The sequence below is a fragment of the Hetaerina americana genome, unplaced genomic scaffold (assembly GCF_022747635.1).
Source record: "Hetaerina americana unplaced genomic scaffold, ioHetAmer1.1.p SCAF_39, whole genome shotgun sequence".
Taxonomy (NCBI): Eukaryota; Metazoa; Arthropoda; class Insecta; order Odonata; family Calopterygidae; genus Hetaerina; species Hetaerina americana.
Window position 1 is genome coordinate 921,438 of NW_027286974.1, and position 26,181 is coordinate 947,618.

General features: G+C 33.2%; 1 protein-coding gene across 1 annotated transcript; it reads right to left on the reverse strand.

Annotated features, from left to right (window-relative positions):
* Positions 1 to 6,421: 6,421 nt before the first annotated feature.
* On the reverse strand, positions 6,422 to 7,576 carry LOC139691673 (zinc finger protein 239-like). Its single transcript, XM_071589516.1, has 4 exons — positions 7,566 to 7,576; positions 7,362 to 7,521; positions 6,653 to 6,829; positions 6,422 to 6,538 (listed from the first exon to the last, which is right to left on the reverse strand). Exons 1-4 carry the CDS (start codon positions 7,574 to 7,576, stop codon positions 6,422 to 6,424), a joined length of 465 nt encoding a protein of 154 aa, XP_071445617.1.
* Positions 7,577 to 26,181: the final 18,605 nt, after the last annotated feature.

Sequence of the window (26,181 nt, forward strand, 5' to 3'; positions counted from 1 at the left end):
GCATGCTATTTTTCAGGTGTTTTGCCCTAATAACATTTGATTCTGGAGAACCCTGAATTCTTCATTCCTTCCTACTTTAGGTTTTTCCCAGCAGTTCTCCCTGACTATTTTATTAGGACTTCCTAATTTGTTTACCTTTCTGTCAACTTTATTTTCTTTAAACCAAACATAAAAAAGCAACCAGTTCAAATCTATCATTTTGCTACAGTGACAATGTTCCTGAATCACAAAAAAGCTAAAATACCCAGTCATTAAGATTAAATGAGGTACCAGGCAAAGATAAATCTAGATATATCAATCTTGATAAACTCATCATCGGTTAATGTCAAAACATAATTCATCTCCAACCTTTTCCCCAAATGCCCCATCAACCTATGCTTACAATCAAGCATTCCACTCCTAAAATCACCAACCCATCCCTATGCCACTCACCAGTTGTAGGCTCCTTTGAGGGGAAATAAGCATTGGAATGACATGAGGAGGCAATAAGGGATTGTGGGAAGAGAGGTTTAGATCTACTAAGCTGACATGTATTTATTGAGGTTGATTTCAAGTAGAGAAAATATGATGACATTTATTAGGAGGGGATTAGGCAAACAGATTGGTCGATCTCACAAGGCTTTTTAATTGGCAGTTCATCTATAGGTGAGAGATGAACATAGGGGCTTTAAAAATGAGGTGCCATCATTACCATGTGAAATGGGCATTAGATCTTTCAGAAAGAATTTCAGTCCGTGGGATCCCAGGAAAAAGGTGATACAAAGGTTAAATCCTATATCAGATGTGTGGCTTTTTTCTTTAATTTGTGATGCTGGGTGAAATGGTTTATTTTATTCTCTTTGAGATTTTTTGGGTATACCTTTCTATGGAGTACATTGCATAGATTATGGGATGTTTGCTGAGGGTGACTGTGATGTTGAAAATCGGTGGTCTGCAGAATGTGAGAGAGCAAAAATATTATGATTGTCAAGCACTTGTGGTCATGCTCTTCATTTTATGCAATGGAATGCATTACCAACTTGTACAATCAAATAAACAAACTCCCTTACCCCTGTAATTCTACCTTACTCTCTTTTTTCCTATCTTTTTAAACCGAAACAACCATTCCTTAAACCAGTGATCCTCTATAACCATCCAAGAATCCCAATTGAGCCAACAATATAGAGGTAAGGACTCATGAAGCTTTGTATATACTAGATTACACATCGTTTAAAAAAAATTGAAAGAAGTTCCTGAGAAACGACAACTTATATTTTATATGCTGACCATTACTTGGGAAAACCATATAAACATAATGAATTTCCAAACATGATCATTCTGAAGCAATATCCGTAATGTCATATGCATATCCATGCTGGGGTGAAGTCTGCACAATTGTGAGGTATTCAGGTGTTTGCAGTGCCTAAAAGGGCATATGTTCAACAACGGAAGCAAATCCCACCAATGAATTTTTTTCAAGGATAAACATATATTTTCAAATTTGGTTCAATGGCTGATGACTAAGTGTATTCCTGAGGGATATTTATGTTATCATCGTGTGCTACTTTCTATAAAATGGCGGTTAAACAGATTTCATACCGATTTAAATATTAATTTGCATTACACAGTCATTTGAGTAAGGCATGTTTATTGATTTCTCCTAAGAGGGAAAAAAGCAGCATTTTTTAGTAATTTGCGTTTTTCTGGATTGTAGGAACTATCTACGACCACAGTATAATATAGGTTCAGCAAACTTAAATGTGAGAAAACATCTGTTTTTGATGAGCAGCTACCAGGACAACAGTCACATATGATTACCAAAGAAATCATTACAAATGTCCAATCCTTGATTCTTGCTGATCAATAATTAAAAGTGCTTCAAGTAGCAGAGGCCATGAATGTGTCGACCAGAATGGTAATTAATATTTAACATAAGTTGGCGATGATAAAATGTTCTCCCAAATTGATGCTGCGATTGCTCATGGTGGACAACAAGCTGATTTGGCTGACAACTTTGAAATATTGCATTCAGCAAATAACTCAAGATCTAAAGGTGTTTTTGTGTTGAGTTATCAATGTTGATAAAGCCTGGATTCATCCAGATTGTTTTTTGGCATGCAAGAGGCATCTATCTCATGCATTATTTAGAAAAATGAAGAATTATCACCAACGAATACTTAATTGAGTTATTGGACCAATTTAATAAAAAATTGGAGACAAGGCTTCATTTGGCAAAGAAGAAGGCCCTTTTTCACCGCAATAATGCACCAGCATATTCATCCGGAGTTGGTACCGCCAAACTGCATTAACTACATTAGGAAAAGCTGCAATATATCCTGTATTCACCTGGAAAAAATGTTATTCAAACAAGGAAGTTATTGCTGAGACAGAGGTGTGTTTTGGAGAGTTAGGCAAATCTGATTTTTTGGAGGGGTTATACAAATGGCAAAATTGGTGAGAGAACTGTATATTTCTTAAAGGGGACTATGTTGAAAAATAAAATAAATGTTTTTTTGAAAAAATAGTTTCCTTATTTCTAACCCGGGTACTTATTGAACCTCCCTCTTAGATGCAGCCTTGAAAGTGTACTTGAATGTTAACCTGAGGCTGAATACCAGTGAAGGGAGGTAAAAAGAAGAGGATTTATTTATATAAATAAACATGGATTAGGAATGAAAACTTTTAATACTTGGTTCTTTTATCCTTAGTTTTAAAAGAATACATGTATATAAGTTAAGGTAATAATTGCATCTGTTTTAATACTACATGCAGCAGCAAACTGCAATATATACAGTGTTGCATCCAAAAGTGGTAGGCCTGATTTTCTCTGGCAGGAATGGAGGGTTGGAGGGGGGTCTGCCTGGCAATGTAAGATGGAGGGGGCGCAAAGTAACAGACCAGCATAAACCTCATTTGCCTGCAAGCCGTCGTTGAGTGAGGACACCGTTTTTAGTGAAGCAAATTTTTTGTCCACGTCAAAAGACAAAATGAATCTAAATTTAAAGCTTTATCCTGTGAAGTTTTGTGCAAAACTTGGGAAGACTAACTAAGACCTGCGATATGATCAAGCAGGCTTATGGGGACACTGGCTTATGCCATTCCACTGTATTTGAGTGGCACAAGTTGTTTAAAGAGGGTGCGGAACTCATTGAAGACAACCATCACTACGGATGGCTGTCAAATGCAAGAACTGAGATAAATGTGGACAGAGTGAGGGCACTGCTAAACACAGATCAATGCTTAACCAGAACCAGTGAACAAATTGCAGACCAGTTGGGTCTGTCTGCATCCAACGTCCAATGCATTATTTCACAGGATTTGGCCATGTGCAAGGTGTAAGCCAAGATGGTCCTGAAAATTTTGCCATGGCATGCTGGTCGTCAGAAACCTCTGGGGCAACACCGCATTGCCACATTGTTGCACCCGCCCTATTCCCCCCATCTGGCACCACCAGACTTCTTCTTCTTACCCCTGATTAAAAGACAGCTCAAGGGATGACATTAAGACTCAACAGAGGCCCTTCAAGAGGCTTCTACAAGGGTCATCAATGCCATCCCAAAAGAAAATTTCCAGCAGGCGTAAGGGGAATGGGAGCAATGTTATACTAAGTGTGTAGCATCTCAAGGAGCATACTTTGAAGATTATTAAGCCGAAGGAAGTATATTCTCAATAAAATTCTTGTACAAAATCAGTCCTTCCACTTTTGGGTGCAACCTTGTCTATGCTATTGGAGATTTTGCCACTCAACATAGATAGAAATAATACATAAATAACCCAATAATTTGCAAACCTGAATATATAATTAGGTTTAAAATATGACCAAAAGGGAGGTAGCTTAGCCTACCATTTTTATACGAAAAAATATGAATGATGATACTGTAAAAAATCACAATTAAGCTCCTTTTAAGCTTAAATAAATGATTCTAGAGATTTGATAAAATGTATCAAGGGCCATTTGAAAAACAGCCTTGCATACAAGGAAATATCGTAAAACTTGCTGAACTTTAGTTCAAAACTCAGTGACTGATGTTAAACAAAAATCAAAATAGGTAATAAAATTCAATTAATATCAGAATATAAAAATTCCATCTGCTATTTTTGCAGTGGGGTTTTTTACACCATATATTTAAATTTTTATTTAATCTAGTTTAAAACTTTGTTTATTGTGTCTCTAAGACTCCTTTTTCATGGTTACTCTGTTCAAAAACCAATTTTTAAGAATGAGAATGAGGATACTCATTTCCAACCCCTAGCTTTGGAATTTCCTCAACTGTTCTGACTAAGAAGAAAAAGGTTTTTATAGCTGTTTACACTGGTGAATGTGTAAAATTTATTATTCTAGAAAGGTAAGAATGCTGTTATCCTTATGAAATGCTCAAGGGTTTGTTACAGAACCATTTTTTTTTTAAATGAGGTTTGGAGAAGAATCTAGTCCTGCAGCAACATTTTTTAAATCATTAATGTCTAAAAATTAAACTTTTTCAATTGGTAAAGCTTTCTAACAAAGTGTTCTAATTATGAGTTGACTCCGTGTGGCTTTTTAAATCTCTTTGGTTGCATTAACAATTAGATACATGAGAAGAGGTTAACAATTAATGCATACATGTTTGTACACCACATTCAAAATGCCCTTCACGACCATTCCTTGTGATATTTGGAAGTCAACTTTTTTCTTAATATGGATGCATAATTTTTAAGTCATTGCATTCATCCAGTATATTTGAGGAGTATCTTTGACAAAAACATTTCTAGGGCTACAGCAAGGAAAGGTAAACCTTATGCTGCTATCAAATTTCAGTGAATTAGAGAGTTGATGAATAGAAGATGAAGTTTTTTCAATGATGGTGACAGAATCCAGTTACTTTAATGAGGAAAATCCTCATTAAGATGAGAATTCTCCTGAGAGAACGAAAATGCATGATAATAAGGGATAAGTATACAGGTTCTCAACTAAACACGAATGGTATTCCAATCAGAGAAATATTTATGATTCTAGCCTGGGTGCAAGTGTGTTTAGTTTGTAAGCAGAGTTCCAAATGGTTCTGTCAAATAGAGTCTGTAATCAAATTGTGGCAGAACATGATTTCTGATTAAAATGAAGAACTTGAATTTATTTCTGTAATAAAATTCCTCATTATAGAGGGATTAATAGGAAATCCATATGAAGTTTACAAAAGTAGAGAGGGACTCATTTAATTTCAGACAACCAAAACTTAGTTGCTGAATATTCAACAGGGACCAAAATCCCTTGCAGATGACCTCCCAGAAGGATAGCCATCAAGTGCTACAACAGAAAAATATCAAAAAAGATACAAAACATCATGTATGACATTAAGCCACCAAAAGGGCATGAGATACCTTAGACCATTAGGATAGCAACAGAAAAGTTGCAAAATAACTTGCAGTAAGGAATATGGATGGGTAAACTCTGGGAAAGGTGAGTGCTGCATTTCTTAAAAGCCCTTTAAAAGCAATTTTCCCAGCAAAGATTCGTAGATTCCAGAAGTTACCAACACATTTAACCTTGCCGCTCAGTGCCAAAGAAACCAAAGTGAAAAGCAAATGTTTCAGCAAATTGCAAACATATCCAAACCCATGCATTTCAATGCCAGAATACCAACAATTTCATTTATATTTCCAACTAAGTGGCATTTCTCCAAAAGAAGCAAGAGTATTTGAGATGATTAAATTTGAAATGTTTGGATGAGTAAAACTTTCTTCATAGACCCCTTATTTTGCTCCTTAAAGAGTGTGATTTGGACTGAAATACCTTAAAGACTCCTTATCTGGAAGGAAAATACCACAAATAGTAATAGCATTCCAATCTTTATTTTTATTTAGAAACAGATACTTAAAACCCTTAAATTCCCAATGCACTGTCTCAAAGACAATGTCAGCATTGCAATTCCATTAATGATAACTTAGAACTAGGGAATTCCCTAGCAGCTTTTCAGCAATAAACAACAAAGGAACCTATGTAGATATACCTCAAATTCATTTGAACTAAATATTGTGCAATTGAAAATGGATTCCTAATAGATTTAATAATATTCAAATGATAGATAGCAAAATAAAATATTTCAAAGCTGTTAATTTTTATTCAAATAAGTTACACAAAACAGAAGAATGATGACACTTTTTGAAAAACATGAAATAAATGTAGTACGATGGTCCTTGGTGATATAATTATTTGGAAGAGTGTATGATCATTCATTCATACATTGCCTCTGTAATTCTTGGGGGAAGGATTTGTATAATTCAAGCACTTTAGTTTCTTACTTTTGTCTAAGCCTTCCTGTATTCAATGATGATGCTTTGCTATTAAAATTCTGACGAACATGTAACTCATTTATGTGGGCTTTCAAAAGTATATGGCTGTGAATAAGGCTCCAGTTGTGAACATGAGTCAATGATATTGAATATTATTTACATTGCTCACTGATCATTTTGCAGTGTGTGACTTCATATGTGACTTGAGATTATTGTTCCGAATGAATGCTTTAGAACAGATCCCACACTGGTATGGCTTCTCACCAGTGTGAGTCAACAAGTGTCTCTTTAGATTAACATTCTGAGCAAATGCTCTTGAGCATATCTCACACTTGTGGCTCTTTTCACCTGTGTGTGACAACAAGTGCCTTTTCAGATCACTATTCTGAGTAAATCCTTTAGAACAGGTCATGCACTGGTATGGCTTCTCACCAGTATGTGTCAACAAGTGCATCTTTAGATGACTCTTCAGTGCAAATGCCCTTGAGCACATCTCACACTTATGCCTCTTTTCACCAGTGTGGGTCAGCAAGTGAATTTTTAGATTACTATTCTCAGCAAATCCTTTAGAACAGACCCCGCACTGGTATGGCTTCTCACCAGTGTGCGTCAAAAAGTGTCTCTTCAGATTATAACTCAGTGCAAATGCTCTTGAGCAAGTGCCGTTTTAGATCAATATTCTGAGCAAATGCTCTTGAGCATATCTCACACTTGTATCTCCTTTCACCAGTGTGTGTCAACAAGTGTCTCTTCAGATTTAAACTCAGTGCAAATGCTCTTGAGCATATCTTGTACTTGTGCCTCTTTTCTCCAGTGTGCGCCAATAAGTGTGCCTTTAGACTACCATTCAGTGCAAACGTTCTTGAGCATATCTCGCACTTGTGGCTCTTTTCTCCAGTGTGCGTCAACAAGTGCCGTTTTAGATCAATATTCTGAGCAAATGCTCTTGAGCATATCTTGCACGTGTGTCTCCTTTCACCAGTGTGTGTCAACAAGTGTCTCTTTAGATTAAATCTCAGTGCAAATGCGTTTGAGCATATTTCACATCTATGCGGTCTTTCTTCAGCATGGGTCAAAATGTGCCTCATTAGATACTTCTTTTGAACAAAACCTTTCACACATATTGCACATTTAAATGGTCTTTCTGCAGTATGTGATGACTTGGGGATTTTGAGTTTACTCAAAAATAGAAAGTTTTTGGTGCAGAATTCACATTGGTACTTCTTTTTTGAGGCATGCACCAAGTTGATGTGATTTGCAAGGTCATTTTTCCTGTCAAATGCCTTTGAGCAACAGTCACACTTGAATTGTGTTGCCTTCCTAACATGCACCTCCAAGACATGATCTTTGAGAAGGTCCCTTTGTGCAAATTCCTTGTAGAAAATTTGACAAAAAAGCAATAAAATGCCTCCTGCATCTTTCCCTGCACCATCTTGTTTCTTGCAATTATCTGAAAGATTTGAAGAAAAGGAATCTTATCAATGAAAAATTATTTACCTGCAATTAACAAGTTTGTTATCTCCAATGGGTGGTAAATTGACTGATAAACAAAATTATCAAGAAAAGGGTTCAATGCCATCATTCATTATATTTCCACAAATGTTTACTTTGCATGCACAAATGCCTAGAAAATTTAATTTGTAAAAGGATTTTGAGAAGAAACACGAATATTTCCTGTTTTAAAAGACTGGAAAATGAGAAAAGACAAATGTATAAAGAAAGGAAATTCTTTTCCCAGGGAGTAGATAATTACATGAATTTAACTCTGTGTGGCTGTTTTTTACCAAAAGCACAGAGTCCAACAATAGAATTTAAAATACCAAAATTACAAACTGTAAGATGGGAACGATGGGAGAATTACTATCTTTGTTGATTAATAAAATCATCAATTCATTCTTGGACAAATTACTAATCAGGTAAAATGTTCACTTTAGTGAGTGATAAAGTCATTCACCTCAAATAATTTATATTTAACACTTAATTTATTTATTACTTCTATTTAATGATGTGAAACTATTATTAGTATGACAATCCCTGATTTCCAACTGACACATACACTGTGCTTAAAATTACTTCTATTAATAATTTTGATAAAATTTATCTAAAAAAGATTTCTCACATTTTCTGGGATAACTTTTCCTATAGTGGTCCTTTAGATATATTACAACAAATATATTTTACACAGGAAATTTAAGAATGAAAATAAAACCCCTACTTTACCTTTTCCATCAATAAAACGATTTAAAAACTTATTTATCACTTAAAAAGGAAATTTTTTTCCAGGTATATGGACAGAAAACAAATTTAATGCTGTTCTTTTAAACAAAAGAAGGGTATCAGTGTATAACATGTGACAATTCTTTTGGGTTTAAGAGAAAACTATAATGAAACAAGTTATTATTACCAAATTTAAGTGTCACAAAAAGTTATGCTGAACAGCTATTGCTAGTTGCTTGCTAGCTTTTCACAAGATCAATTATTAGGCACTTCTGTGTCATGACTATTTCAAATGCCAGCATTCATTTGACTTTAATAAAATGTAAGAATTAAAGAGTATGATCTTGTTTCAATCATGGGCAGATAATTCTGACTCAATTACATTGGCTACAAAAAGAATTCTAAAGAATAAATTACATTTACTTTAATATTCTTTTTCTTGATATTTTAAAAATTTAACCACCTAGCAATGAAATAAATATAGAACCAATTGGCACCTCAAAGTGACCAAGCTAAGTATATATTTAACCATGCCACAACAACTCATTTGGACCTTAGAATTAACAATAGGTTAGTAGCTACTAAACCTATTTTTAGCTGCAATAATATATATCACACAAACATTATAACAGTAGGGATAATAATTTTGATTTTTTGAGACTTCATGTTACATTATTTTGCTTTCTGGTAAATTATGATATAAGGAACCATGGAAAGATTTGGACTAATTCCGGGCTGAAATATCTCTTGAATACAGGAAATGAAATATAAAATATTAAGGTGCTAACTTTTTAAAAGGTAATTATTTCCCACAAGGACTTTGATAATGACTAGGGGGTTTTTCGCAAAACAAAACTAGAAACTAAATAAGCAAAGAGAATATATATAAAAATAAGAACGTAAGCCATTTCTATAAAAGGAATATATATGAAACTATCGTTTTATACACAAGAAAAAATTACATTATTAAGGAATTATAAACAAAACTAAGAGAATACTGAAACTGCAAATTTTGGATCTGTACAATTAATAAATAAATGGCATTGACAACTAGGGCCTAATAATACAGCTCTTATTAAACAAAAGGCTTCAGAGTTTTTTATGGAAAATAGTGGTTTTTGTGAGAATGCAGTTATAGGGTCAGTATAATAGGTATCAGGACTGGCCTGCTGTAGCCTTAATAGAGCATTGGATAGGTAACTGACTTGTTGGCTTAGTAGAGGGTATCCCCAAAAATAATAAACGTTAGTTTATTTGGCTCTGTGCATGTATTGAGAAAGTTGGTGAATATCAGTTATGACTGATTTTTTTTGTTTTCATGCAAGCAATTAGTGTATATTGGAGCAATGCTCTGTGGTTCAATTCAGCATTTAACTCAAGAAATTCATATTTGGAGACCTAGAACTAATTAAAAAGGCTCATGCAGATGATGTCTTACCCCTGAGAAGTTTTTAAGTGGCAAAAAATGCTTAAGAAAGCGTGACAACTTGTTAAAGATAAGGGCCATGTAAGACACCTGATGAACACTCAATATGAAAATGAGGTATCAAAAATAAAACTGTTTTTCACTCTGCTATGCATTTAATAACCTCCCTTATTAGGAAAGAATCCAGCCCTTTGGGTGAAACCAACATTAACAAATTATTGAGGATCTAGTGTTAAAGGAGGTATGTTCAAAGGTGGTGGCAAAAGTCTTGAGTAAGGAACAAAAAAAGAAAGAGCTTCAGACATAATTTGCCATTTCAATGCTCTTATAAGCCCTGACCTTGCTCTAGTGTCCCTTTTCTTGTATTTGAAAAAAAAGGCAGATCAAAAGATATCAAATATACTCCATTCTAACAGTTCATGTACCGATGACAAATGCTGAAACAATATTCTAGATAATGATTTTCAGTGGACTTTTGATGAATAGCAGAAAAACCAACTGCGTATATTGATGCAGGATGAACATATTTTCAATTTATTTAGGTAGGTGTGAGGATAACATCATTGGCTTTTGATTTTTAGAGCCAACAATGATACTTATTGTAAGGATCCTGCTTAATTGTATACCCAATATCCCGAAAGAGAATAATTTAGGGTTAAATATTCAACACAAAAAAGTTGGAATACCCTTTAAACAAACTTTTCTACAAGTTAAGACCATAGTAAATAAACCTGGAGTTAAATCGTTCAATGTACTAAAACCTTGATGAGGGTAACTTCCAAACTGAGCAAGAATATTTAACAATTTCAATTACAATCTTGGTCAAAAGGGGTAAAGATCATTAACTGTTAGTATGAAATGTAAAAAAGGATACCATGGAAATTTACGGTTCAATATATGTATCAGATTGGTACTTAAATTATTAAAATTTGAAAACAAGAGGGACTTAGAAAATAACAACCTGAGGCAGTGAAATGAAATCTATTATATTTATTTTATTTTGTTTATTTTTAGGATTTTTGCCCTGCCAATAGCTGAGAGCATTTTATATTGCAACATCTTCTGTTGCAGTTGTTCTTGGGATCAAAAACAAAAGGAAAGAGAGTAAGGCAATCAATTACTTAGAGGATGATCAGTTCGGGTATAGGAAAGGGGAGATACATGTGATGCCACTGCAGTAATGAGATTTTTAATCAAAAGGAATAAAGAATATGACCACGAGGTATAATGCTAAAAATAGGAATAGATTGGAGAGAAATGAGGCTAATCTGCAACCTGTTCATGTCTCAGACTGCTCAGGTGCAAGTAAGGAATGAGGAGTCCAAATGGGAAGTGTTAGGAAGAGGTGTAAGATAGGGTTGCTTATTATCACCGTTGCTGTTCAACATGTACACAGAGGAAATGAATAAAGAGACATAGGAAGAACTGGAGGTAGGAATGATAGTGGGCGGGAAATTCATAAAATCAGTTAGGTTTGCTGATGAATAAGCTTTAGTTTGTCAGTAAGCCAATGGGCTGCAAGCATTGCTTAGTGAATTGGCAATTAAGTACAACAGGTATGGGATGAGAATCAATATGATAAAACAAAGGATATGCAATTTTCTAGAATGAAAAAGGCTAAGCTTAACATTAAAATAGGATGGAAAAAACTAGAGCTGGAAAAAGTTTGTATCTCAGTATTGATTGGACCAACACAGGAGAAGTAATAGGGACATAAGGATAATAAATGCATTAAGCAAAGGGATGTTGAGCAGGGACATTATGAAAACTCTTAAGGAAACTTTGATATTGAGGATAGTGATATACAGTGCAGAAACGTGGTCATTGAAGCAGGGGGATAGACAGTGACTGAAGGATTTTTAAATGTGGATGTGGAGAAGAATGGAGAAGGTAAAATGGAAAGAGAAGAAAACAAATGACAAAGTACTTGGTATAATGGGCAAAGAAAGAGGTTTGCTGGGAGATATCTTATGGAGGGAGGAAAAGTTGCTGAATGGGTTATTAACTTGCAGCCGGATGTTGAAGACTAATGGAGGCTAGAATGTTAGGCAAATGAGGAAAGGGAAGAAACAGAAAAGGGATGTTAGACTGGATGATGAGAGAAAGAAAGTACTCAGAGCTAAAGAGAGACCTGATATAGAATAGTATGTTGTGTTTTGCTAGGGGTAACAAATTACTTAATTAGTATTTACGTCTATCCATAACTTAACTTGTCTGGTAGATTACCTGATAATAATAATTCTGTTACAAATTTATTCTGTTTTAAATATTTTACCATCAATTTTTGTAATTAGTCATAACATTGTATCTGACATTTTAGGTATTTCTAAAATATTCAACATGCAAAAGAAAGACAACAGTCTCTCCAGCTCCCCTCACCTTGTGTCTTCAACTGTTCCGATGTTAATACATCCATCTCCTGCAAAGGATCAGCATAACATTCTTCCTTATTGTCTACTTCTTCATCAGAGGATAAATGCAATTCTATATCTTCCAAATCATCCTAAAAAATAACAACATACCCAATGTATATTGCATCCATGTAAAACATTGATAAAAATCCCCAAAAAACTTTCAAACCTAATCTATAAAATTAAACAAGGTTTAAAATTTAACATTCCTATCTAAATTAATAATTTTAGCATGCATTTATATTGAACATTTGTCTTAATTTCTTCAAAAGCATTAATATTATTCATTGAACCTTCTAACATCAAATGATATTGCAAGTGTTTCAATTCAAGTTTAGAGAAGGTAAATTATAGAAGAGCTTACTGTTACAATATAAGCAAACGTTTGATATCCATAGATTGAAAATATAAAATAAAAATTTTTAAATACTGTTAACAAGAAAATGCCTCAACTTTATGAATAATAGTTTTGGCCCACCAAATAAATTAAATAACATATTAATTACAGAGAATAGGTCTGGTGGCTTATTTTTCTCAGAGCAATAAGCTTCTTTAACAAACTATAAGAAGTCATCACAATATCTAATTGGAATTATGATCTTGTTCAAAAATACAACCAGATCATTTTGAACTAAGCAAGCCCCAAATTATCACCAAAGAACACTATCTAAAGCTTTCCTCATCTATCATGATACTAATGCCAAGGATACCCATTCTTATCTATTATGACAGATGGTCCAAATTTCAAAATAATTTAATCCAGAGCATACATCTTGGGAGCTAATTTCTTCAAGTTACACTGGTACTTGAATCATTTGGTAGTCCTTCATTTTCTTAAAAACAGAAAATTTGATACTGTTAAAAGTTGATTTGCATGAAAGTAATACTCAGTAAAGTTATTAAAGATTTTTAATGCCAGTCCTCATTTAAAGAAAGATTTAGCCATGCAGAACCACATGGAAGGCCATTTCATCTCATAATACTACCTAAGATTGAAAAGCCCTGTAGTCAGGATATAACATAAAGTTTATTGTTATGAGAGAGTGTTGGTTATGAAAGCAATGCATAATAGCTTTCTTTCCTCACCTGAATCTCAACTGCTTCACAGTTATCATCATCTATCAAATTCACATTAGTGTTGGCTAAATAATTATCATCTTCCTCAATTGATGTCTTTTTAACTGAATGGTCAGTAGGTTTCATTGAACTTCTCAACTTCATCAAATTTTTTCTTTTACCATTCACTAAATCAACACCATGGCTCTCTGAATCCTTCTGAAGGTTTGGGAGCACACACAGCTCCTTAATAAACATAAATAATCATAATCAACACCAAGATGTTTGATAAGTAAATATAAAGTTCACCTAACAATAAGCCCTATATAGGCATTACTTAAAATTATAATATTCATAGGCATATCATAGAGAGAAAAGATAATATACTTTCCCTAGGTTACATATTGTTTCTGAATGAGAAATTTTGTGCATCATTCATGTTTGCACAGAAATAGCAAATTTTGAATGGTACTTAGAAATATTTGCTAGGCCATCAAAACCAGGAAATATGGCCGTTTCAACTATATGGCCATTTGTCAAATTATCTTAAAGGTTTTATATTAATCTATAACATTAATGGGAAGGGAATATATGAAAAGTATAATATTATCAAATATTCTTCTTAATTAAAAAGATTTCTATCTGGCAATTTAAGAGTGAAAGAAGTGCCTGCCATTTTATTTTATGCCTAGGACGTGGTCAATCAGAACTTTGTACCTGAGGAAGGAACTGCATTTTATATTTTTTTACGTAAGTGCTGACTGGGCTAAGAAAAAGAGTCAACAATGTTATTATAACAAACAGAAAGTACATGAATCTATATAAAAAAAGTTTATGACCTTTATGACACCTCTAATTAGCCTTACCATGTCATCTATTACTTTTCCTTTGAATTGAAAACTCTTAAAAAGACATTTTAATAGGGTTCCTCAATGCCAAACAAATGTCTGTTCTATTTTGGGATATTCACGACTTGTAAAAAGAAGCATTTATAATAACAGCACATATATCACCAAAAAAATTTGGTTATATTGGTGCCATTATGGTTTAAATGTTTTTTAAATACCTCAGAGGTCCCTTTTTCATTCTCCACGTTGTTGTCCATTTCCCTATGCCTAGCTGGAATTTCAACAGTCTCCTGCTGTTCAACTTCCATTTTATCCATGTCTACAATTGTCTGGAAAGTTAGTTAAATGGTGAGAAAACAGTAAAAATATATGATTTTAGGTATAATTTACGTATTTATGAATTTTCTTAGCATAAATGGAATTCAAATTTGATTAAAATTGCATTTGGTATTAAATTTTCAATATTTACCTTGAGGAATTATAATTTTTATGTATAATATCACTAGGTATCAAAACAAAACCAATAAATGATGGAAACATATTTAAAATGAAAAATAAACTCTCATTTGATAATTGAAACATTATAAATGAGAACTACAGATGAGATTAGATAAATTATATCAGGCCTTTAGTTGACATGCATGAAAGAATCAGATAAATGTCGGACTCTACAGAATCATTGAAGAATTATTCTATATTATGAATTTAATCAGAATTACAATCAAAATTCCATCAAATGATTCCCAAAGATCAAGTTATTTATTTTAGAATTTAAATGAGTAATTACATCACTTATATTATGAATGCCGTTTTCTTGCAATTTGCCTGCATTTCTTATGATGACTTGAAGATAGGCAATGTCCTAATCTCTATCATTTGAGCAAATTTCAATTCTCTTTACCCTAAACTTCCACCACTATGGTCTGATAACTTTTATACAAAACCTTCTTAATACCATGTCATACTACAGTAATCGTTTCATTTATTATTATACTTCTATATTTATTCCTAGATAAACTTTTTTGCATTACAAGATACTTACACATCACATGCAATACAGAACATCCTCTATATAATAAGCAATAATATAACATTATTGTCTTTTTGATTTGCAAGTAATTATACAACTATTTGGTCATGATAATCATTCAAGAAATAAAAAATTAGTGGTTTTCAGAAATGCCTATCCGTGCATCAAAGATTTAGTATAAAGTATTGTATTTTATAAGATGACATACAGAAAACTTTTCTACAGTAAATATTCATGAGTTGAAAAAAGAAACATGAGCCATAACGGCACTAATATCACAGATTAAGTTTATTAATTACCTTTAAAGAAGTTCCTTTCGGATTATTAACATTTTGGTCCGCATCTCCCTGGCTAGATGTAATTTCATTGGCCTCTTGGTCAACACCCACTTCCTCTGCCTTCACTATGATCTCCTAAGTTAATTGAGTAATGACAAAAAAGTGAAAATATGGAACTTCAGATATTGTTTCAAAATTATATGCTATGAAACCTTTTAAATTAAGTAAAAATCAGTGACTAGAATATTTTAAAATAAAGATGAATATGTTTTATCTAAATTGCCAAAGCTTTGGCCGAGCAAGGTTTTTTGTTGATATCTTAAACTTATAGCTCAAAAAATGAAATGTCACTATAGTGCCCTGTAACTATAGTGCCTTCAGTCATGGATAGAAAATTATATGCAAACAAATTTCTTATATAAGTAAAAATCAGTGCCACTAAAGTCTTTTCAAATGCAAATGAATAAGTATTTGCTAAATAACAAAAGCTTTGGATGAACTTTGAAAATGTCAACCTGTTCCAATGCCTTCCTTACCTGAAGAGAATCTTCTTCATGATTATCCATAATGTGGTCTCCTATTTTTAGCCTAGCTGTCATTTCAACAGTTTCCTGATCTTCATCATCTGAAGTTTCTTTTTTAATTGTGATCTGATCCTAATTGTTCAAAATATAAATATTGAAAAAGATTTTGAAAAGCAGATGAACATCGAAATTGTATTTCAAATTCTTGATAAACATTTTCCATTTCATTTTTATGCAGATACATTTCCTATGCATGAATGCAATTCAAAATTACACACCAGTGCTTTTCTCTTAATATTTTATGGATATGATTTGAGAGTATCAAGGTTTCCCTGAGGGGGCATAATTTATACCTGAAGCATTACTATATATAACAGCAACAGCAATTATTGAAAGATACAATTCGAAAATGCAAAACCAAACCACCTGATAGTTGATTTCAGCATTAAAAATGAAAATTATAAGAGATTAGATAAATAATATCAGACCATTATTGATATGTATGAAGAATTCAGATAAATCTCAGTTTCTCATTATTTGCTGAATATTAATTCTTTGATTGAATGGATTTATTCCAAATTGTTTTCAAAACTCTTTTATTAAGAGTCCAGAAGATGAAGGTACCAATTTTAGAATTTCAATTAGTACTTACATTGTTTACACTGGGAATGCATCTTTCTCCTAATATGCTGAATGCTCTAGTGAGCACCCGCAAATTGGCAATTCCCCCATCACCATCATTGGAGGCATCATTTGACTCCCTCTCTACCTTTACATACCTCTACAAACAATCAATGGAGAAATGTATTTAAATTAACAAAACATTAGTATTATTAGGAAATATATATTTTCCTGTGGATATACCAGTATTAACATCATGGAAAAAATGATAAGCAAAATGCTGTAAAATGAAATGGAGCACTATACAGCCTTTAGTATATATTTATAACTATTTAAATAGGGTCATGTCTACTAAAGTTAATAGAAGCCTTAGTTTTTGAGCTTTAAAAATATCAAATAACTCTTCACAAAAAATGACAGAAAAAATTTCTTAATTATGTTTTTTATTAAATAGAAGATATCAATTGAAAAATGTTTATTTATATGAATTAATAAAATATATCAAAAGGACCAATCTATTTCAACCATTCAAATCAACACTAGTTGGCCAAGTGCATCATATTAAAGTATTTTAATCTTTTTATAACTATGATGACTAGATGGTTAGGCTTCACAAAATAATTCCTACATATTCTTTTTACATCACTAAATGATTGCTATCAACGAGTATAATGTGTTTATCACTGCATTGAGATACAAATATTAAAGTCAATTTCCTTAAAATTGAATGACCTAATAAAATTACGATTCAAAAGAATATTCAAGGGAGTACTCCAAGATCATATTTTAATAGGGGATGTCACAGGGACATTCGTATATTATCATCCTTTTCGGTTTACTCATAATTTATGAAAACTGATTGCATAAATGCATTCAATATTTTCACACTTTTAGTGAAATTAACTCTAAGTACACTGTTACTTGATATTACGAATTAAATATAGAATAAAATTTCTTTATGTGTAACCAGGAGCATAGTTAATTCCAAATTTCTATATAAACGCCAGTATTAATCATTTTGTAATAAGTCCTTAAGACTTACGTACAATAGCGAGGACACTTATTAAAAATAAATATGTTCATTATTCAATTTAAGTAACTTCCGTTTACACATAACGTTATCCAAAACATTCCTCATAACATTACAAAATACCAACAATAGTTGGCCTCGACTCACCGTTGCGCGGCGGTTTTTTCTCTCCGCGTGTTTCTTTGTCCTTTGACTGTTCAATAGATGGTGGTTTTCATGGCACTGCTGCTTAAACATGTAGAAATCCGTCAGTAATTTAAAACATTTGTAGCACAGCAACCACGGGTTGTTCCTTTCCCTGACTACCTATAATAACAAGATTATCAAAGTATTAAACCTTAAACTTTCGCTCTTAATGGGGCTCAAATCATTATCCGAATAACATGAAGGTTTTTTCAGCCAAAATAGGACACTATCGAACATTTCGTGGTAAATTTACTATAAAAGCATCAATATCAATAATACGTAAACATATAACGGATATCTTACTTTCAATTCCAACAACTCTTCTATCGCTTCCCGCACCAATTTCTCAGCATCGTTGTTTTCATAAAAAATATTTGTGTACCGTTCACCAAGGCTAAGACATAATCTACACTTTAAACTTTCGTGACGAGGCATCTTTGGAGCACTTCAATCTGTAAACATTTACTACACCAAAACAGTGACTTTCAAAATGGCCGACAACATATCGATGGGTCGTTCGTTCTGAATCGATTACTAGGTGCGAGTTCGAGAATCGATCTCCGTTTTGTTTCGGCGCTAGGTTATCACCATATTCAAATAATTTTCCAAAATTTTTAAATTATTTAAACTCTCACTTAATAGATTGTGGCCATTCCTGTATACTTACAATACTTTTGTACTACCGAGAAATTAAAAAAATACTTGTGTTTTTAAATAAGAGACATTAAATCGAACATTACCTAACCCGAGTATATTTTATTTTGTATTTAAACTGAAAACTTCAATCTTGTTAAAGTGATGTTTTGTGTAGATAAATAGGTTCCCGGCATAACAATTTCTAAGAAGAATAATAGCAAACTGGAAATAATTTTCATTAATTTTATCGTCGAAAAACTCTGAAATGAACTTATATGTGGTGATAAAAAAAAGTATATACCTAATTTAGCGGATTTATTTAGAAAATGATAATTATGTGGGTAATCTGAGAGGAGGAGGAGGAAAAGATACGTACGTCTCAAGCTCAACAATGTGAGCCTGGGCCCTGACCACGGGCCCTAAAAGAATCATCATATAAATAAGTATGCATCTACACATGAAAAAAACGGATCTAACTAAACGGTTATAACTACGTCTGAATAAAACGGCATTCTCGAAGCTCACGCAAAACACGTATTCCCTGTGAACGCTTAGAAAATAACATTTGCAATCACAGAAGACGTATAATCATTCCTTAATCTCATTTCTTCGTCGCAAATATTTTATTTTCCTTTTTTCCACTTCTTCTTCTCCACCCCTCTCCACAGTCAATTTTCAAAGCGCTCAAAACGGCACCTTTTATATGTATTAACATCACAGGCGAAATTGCAAAGCACCCCATGACAGTGTTCTCTGCAGCGTACCTGAAAGGAGTCTGAGACAATTAATTTTTGCACTTCAGCCTCATGTTCCCCAATTTCTTAATTTGTTCTTCATTTTAATTGTTAGTTTTTCGAAATATATGATACAAAATCCACTTTAAGACATTTACTTGTACCTGTACTTATTAGTGCCCTAATTGCTGTGTTGCCTTTCACCCTCCTGAGTTAAAACTGAACATGAGTTAAGGGTTATTCCTTTGCCATAGCTCTCCCCCCTCTTGTAGATACCTTTGAGTATCTTCTAATCTGTGTTTATCTTCCTATACTTCTGTATTTGTTATAAATTGTAGAATCACCATTTCTAGGAAGAGCAATTCAGAGTATAACAGAATACTCTCAGATGAGTTACTCCCTCATATCTATACAATGATAGAATCCTTATGTACTCTTTCTCTCCCATATTCATGTACCCTAAATCAGTTTATTATAATTATTATGATATGATGATTCAATATTTCAGATTCTTTTTACAATTATAACATTATGATTGCGAAGCAGGATGTGTCTCTAAATTAGCATATATGTACATATCCAAATCATAGTTTACAAATGAGTAATAAAATGATTAATGTTTACTTCCAACCATTCAAAGGTATATTTTATGTTACATTACAATTTTAGATTGTTTAAAATAGCAGGGCCACCCTAACATCAGAGGAAGTTTATAGAGGGACGTCAAATGAAGCATGTCACAGTAGATTATAGTAGTATAGTAGTAAATTGTAAAATTTTTACATTACCAGAATTGTTCAGAATAGATTTATGACTGATTTTTAATGTTGCCATTGTAAATACTACAGCATTGAATCATTTGACCCAAATCTTATAAATGATTAAATGGCACATAAGCAAACTGAATCTTGTCCTTTCTGATTTCCCTTTACTATTAAACGATTCCGGTGCTAATATGTCAGCTGAAAAAGTTTAGATATGAAGAGAACAGATACAGAGCAAAATGTCAGTTGCCACACATTAAATGGTATATATTGTGTATCATTTGGGTTTCAATATCTTTTATTATTATGTCCAGTAAATTGTGGAAGATACCATTATAAATTCAACATTATTATATCCAGTAAATCATCTTAAGTACATTAAAATGATTAGAATGTGCAATGAAGCGGAATATGAAGTGTTATGTTTTTGAAGTAAAAGGTTAGGAGTGTAAAAATGTTTTTTGGCAAAAATAGAAAATTACAATTCACTTTCGGAAAATACTGTAAAGGATGTGGTAAATGTTACAGTAAATTTAGTTGTAGTGTTGACATTTTTTTGAAAAATTTTTTTTAATATATCCTGAGTTATATGAATCAAATTTTGCTATATATATTCAGTACAATGTTGTTAGCTTGTATTTTTGGATTTTGGTAATGAGACTTTTGTGCATTATGTGGTTAAACAGTTGTAAATAAAACATTGTAATAGATTGTGATGGATGAAAATCTTCTGTGGTTGTTGTGTTCTAACTGCATGGTGAATCAAACTGAATTGCTGCTTTTTAAGCATTGATGTGACAAATGTTTGCCTGTTTTCAATGATTGCATCTAAAAGGGGTTTAATCCTGCAACAAAAGGGAGGATAAATAATCCAAATGAGGTCAGTTGCAACATTAATTTAGATATATGTCAACAGTGAAGACATCTTTAGGATATGTGGAGCTTTTTTCACATATTCTGTGATCAGTAAGCCATTATTTTTGCATACCAAATTGAACAATGGAAACCATTGACATAATGAGCTTTTTGAATGAATAACAAGATCAGCCCTTTTATCCTCTTACTGACTAACAAGATTTTACCTATTTATTTATATTTTTAAACTAGTACAGTAGCTAGCCAAAGATATTGAAAAAACGACACTCAGTCTGCTTTCCTGAATTGTGCACTGATTTAATGCTAACACAATAGACGTTACACATCCTCAGAATTCACTTTCAAAATGATTCTTATTTCACTAACCTCTTAATATAGTTTATTATTTAAATTTCAATACAAAATTCTACCAAACTCTCATTATTGATAATCTGACTGATACTTTTGTGAGTCACCTGGCATTTTCCATGCATCCATATGCCTTTTGCATTGTGAAAGCCAAGTTATGTTGATGACTTGTCTCATTCCCTAGTCTGAAAACTCAATTTTTTTCTCCCTATGGACATTCCTTGTGCTTAGATGGTACTCGCCCACCCTATCATAAACTCTTCCTTTGTTTTTTTGCTTTCAATTCCAAATTATTATCAAATGTTTCTCCCAGGAACGCATGCCTTACATACACATGTGAAATTTTATATAACTGATAGTATATTATTTCAATTTCTTTCTCCTTATGTTTGCTTAGTATAATGTAGACCAGTACAATAAGGAAGGGTATCAGTTCTGTGTGCACTTCCACTGAAAAGTTTTTCTCAGTTAAAAGGTCTATCTTAACTATGGTTTAATCACCGTTTTCATTCAATATTTTTGCTCACCTGATATTAGGTGTAGAGAATGTCCAGGGGTTTTTGGTTAAGTATTTTGTATTTCCAGTGCTCATCTAAGACATAGCATCATAGCAAAGGATTTTCCAATAAATTATTAGGAGTTAAATGAAATGCTATTTATGTGTAATTTTCTTTACTTAATCCATGTGGTAAAGAGGAAGAATAAATAACAAAGGCTGACCTAGTACTCATATTTGGAAGTGTAAAATGAGATTTCTTTCTCAGAATCCTATGCTTGATTCATATAGACACTTCTCTGGTCCCCTTTACTATTAAAAAGAGTTGCGTGATCCTTACCAGGATACAAGATGTTCTGAGAAATTATAGTAAGGCACTGGAAGAATACCATACTCATCATAAAAGAATATCCTGCAAAAGGTAAATATCACATAATGCTGGTCTTAGTTATATGGTATTGGTATGCTGGTATATAGGTGTATGGTATTGGTATGCTGGTATTAGTTCAACTCTAACATTAGCTACTCACTTATCTCTTCGTTTCTCACTGCATCTATTGTTTGTAAAGCGAAGAGTGGTTTCCTGAGCCAATACAAGGTGCAGAAGGGCAAAGAAGGCATATGGTTGAAGGTAAGCCATGCATGGTTTAGGCATTCAGTAATTCCATGGCATCTGATAATCATGTATATAGACTAGCACAATTTGAGGGGGATGAATAATTTACCACCATTTTTTTTAAGGATAAGATAGTGGCTAATAATTCTAACAAGTGAAAGTATGAGGGAAAGACCCTGAAACTTATGAATCCATGTCAAAACAAATGCTGGTTCCTGAAATTTTACCATACCTTCTTTAAATGCTAATACTTTTGAAAGTGCATCAGTTCGATTTATAGAATTTCTAAGTGTTTAGGTTTTGAATTAATTTCCTAGTGAGATCAGGAAACATTTGATCAGTACAGACTTTACTATGGCATTATTGGCATCAGTGCTGGAGATGATGTAGATGACATGATTTTGGTCAAAGAGGAGATTGACCCTGCTAGTGCTGCTCTGATGCTCCATAAGAGTATGTATATTTTCCAATGGTCAAATCAATGCAAGAAGGTGAAAGTAAATGGTCCCTCTGTTCTTTGAAACCAGTGTTACACAAAGTCAAACTATGGTCTTGCAATTATCTTCTCCCTAAACATGACTATTATATAAAACAACTTATCCCTAAATGTGAGCACAGATCTTCCCTTTTTACTTCCTCATTGTGATTTTTATCCTGCTCTTTAGTGCCTCAATTTCATTTTTCCTTTACACATTTTCACAGCAGTTCACTCTGACTCTGGTATTATCACTTCCTAATTTGATTTTCTTTCCGTCAACTTCTTTTTCTCCAAATCCCAATTTTAAAAGCAACCAATTACTGTCTGTCATCTTGTTTCAATTGTCATGTTTCTGAACTGCACGAAACAAAACATATAAGATGAAATTGCTAAGACTGGATCAGGTACCAAGCAGAATAATTGATCAAATCCAAAACAGCCATTCTCTATCTTCGAAAACATATGTCACAAAAATACTTTTTCCGAAATGCTTCTAAATTACCTTTAAATTATCAGAGCTAAATCAGCCATCCCTTTCTAAAACTTTACCATTGTAAGCCACTACTACTCTCTGGCCTTTTTCAGGGGCAATATGCATTGGAATATGATAAGGAGATGAAAGTACAGAGGAGCAGATATGGGAATAAGAGGCTATAAGGGCTGATCCATTGTATCTGTTAGCAAGAAATCTGGCTGGAAGACTTTATAAGATCAATTTGAGGCATGTCCAGGTTGCCGATTAGCTTCCTTTCCTTCTAATTAATTCTTTTTGGCTGCAATTTGGTCAATATTTTTTCGTTTTTCATAGTATCTAATGACTTTTCCAAATATTCAAAACTGGCAAATATGACTTGGTTGCATTCTATATTCTCCTTTTTTTCTGATCTGATTGCTACAATCCTATGCCTCTCTTCTTCCTAAACACAAATGGATCATCCCCAAAGTAATAATTAGCACTATTCTATCCTTTTGGTGATAATCTGGAGAAAAAGTTTAGCTGGATCATTTATTAAAGTTATTGTTTTGTACATCTCATAAGATGTACCCTTTATATTTTTCGAAATAAGAACTAAGGCTGACCTCACTGTCTTCTCACCAGACTCCTTCCTCATTAATTCTATAAATAAGTTTCTTTCTTATCATTTTTCAATAATATTTTAGTGGTTTTGCAGTTTTACTGTCTACACCAATGACCTTATTTGGTTTTATCTCCTTAAATACCAAAATTATCTTACTGTTTAGTATGCCTTAACCTAACTTTAGCTTTCTCCAACATGTCATGTTACCTTTTTTCCTTTTACATTTTTGCAAATACACTGTACCAATGAGTTCTTATGCTTTTCAACACTCTTGAATCTTTTTTATGCCAACTATAAACTGAAATTACTTTTCCCTACCTGTCAGCTCAGATCTTCCCTTCTTTCTTCCTCATTGTGATTTTTATCCTGCTATTTAGTGCCTCAATATCATCCTTTGTTTACACATTTTCCAATTCCTTGAAACCATGCTTCTTCAGATATGTTAGTGGCATATTTTAATTTATTTTTCAACTCATTTTGCTTTTTTTTGTAAAAGTGCATATTAATGTTCTTCCATTATTTTATATAATCTATATTTCCTATCATTTCATCTGTGAATAATGGTTTCCCTGTCCTTTTCCCATTAACCATTCCAATAAATTCATGGAAAGCTGTTAATATCTATATTTTGATACATTCCCAATTTTTCCATAATACTCACCTCTTTATTATCTTATATGTTTCTTGCCTGCCGGTACTCCTACCTTGTCAATCTATTATATACTTCTAGAATCCATTTCCTAAATCATTGTCCTAAAATTGACTACGTTTTTCATAACAGCCAAATGGTGGCCTGATTCTTCATTGGCTTCTGGGATAATGTGCATATTGAACATAATGTTCCTTAAACTGTGAATTAAAAAAATATTATCGAAATGTTTTTATTCTTAGTCATCTAGCGTTTTCCATCTATACCTATGCCTTTTATGGTCTGGAAACCATGATTTGACAATGACTAAATTTTGACTCCTTTGGAACTCAAAGGACTCATAAATGTGATGTGTATTTTAAAAAATTTAATAATCCCTGAAAGTTTGTATGTTTATCTATACTGAGGAAAAGTCTCATAAATGTGAGTTATGTTTGAAGGAGGGTTTCTCACTGATAAAACAGGTTACCAAGCACAGTTTTGACATACAGTGCCACAAGGCCTCACAACTCTAACTTATGTTCTCCAATTTTAACTAACGTTCCCATAAAAAAGAACTTTTAAAAGCCTCATAAAATCATACATGGATATCAAACTGAAGCCTACAAAAACAATGTGGCCACTGGTGCACATCAACTTCCTCCTGGGCACTAAGAATTTCTAGATAGAATATCAATGTTGGACACAAGAATGCTGAGAAGCTTATGAAACCCTAATTCATATATGTTTAAGGAATCATATATATTTGGCAAATATAGTGAAAACATTTTTTTTATCTTCTCTAACATGTCTATTCGAATTTTAAAAAATGTTTTACAAATCAACACATATAAGGCACCCTGAAACTTCTTTCCCCACAAATGTCTATCTACTTGTTTAACCAACACTGATTATTCCTTATTTATTATTTACGTTTGACCTGCATAATCTTGTGGATGATATTGAGCATAATGTTAGCAGCATGCACAATCAAACTTCCTTTAGTTCTTTTAATTCCTGAAAAAATGAATCTTTCATCATTTTTAGAATAGGAACTCATGTTAACCTGAAAAACATTTTTGGCCAAATTACTCCTGAATTTCAATACTATAACTGCAGTTTGCTACTTTTTCTCCCTCATTTTCCCATTAGCTGTGTGCATTAACAAACTTCCTTATCCCTCGGATGGTAGAGCATTTATCTTTGTGAATGAAAACGTCATCCCTTTACCTGTCTTTTCATCAGGGGGAAAAGTTAGAAGTCTGGTGGTGCCAGATCAGGAGAATAGGGTGGGTGCGGTAACATGGCAATGCCATATTTTGCCAGGAGCTGTCTGATGATGAGCGTGCCATGACAGAATTTTTGTCACCATCCTGGCGCACACCTTGCGCATGGCCAAATCCTGTGAAATAATGCATTGGAAATTGGATGCAGACAGACCCAACTGGTCTGCAATTTCTTCACTGGTTAAGCATTGGTCTGTGTTCAGCAGTGTCCTCACTCTGTCCACAATCATGTTGGTTCTTGCCATCGACGGCCATCCTGAGCGATGGTCATCTTCAACGAGCTCCCTACCTTCTTTAAACAACTTGTGCCCCTTAAATACTGTGGAATGGCTTAAGGCAGTGTCCCCATAAGCCTGCTTCATCA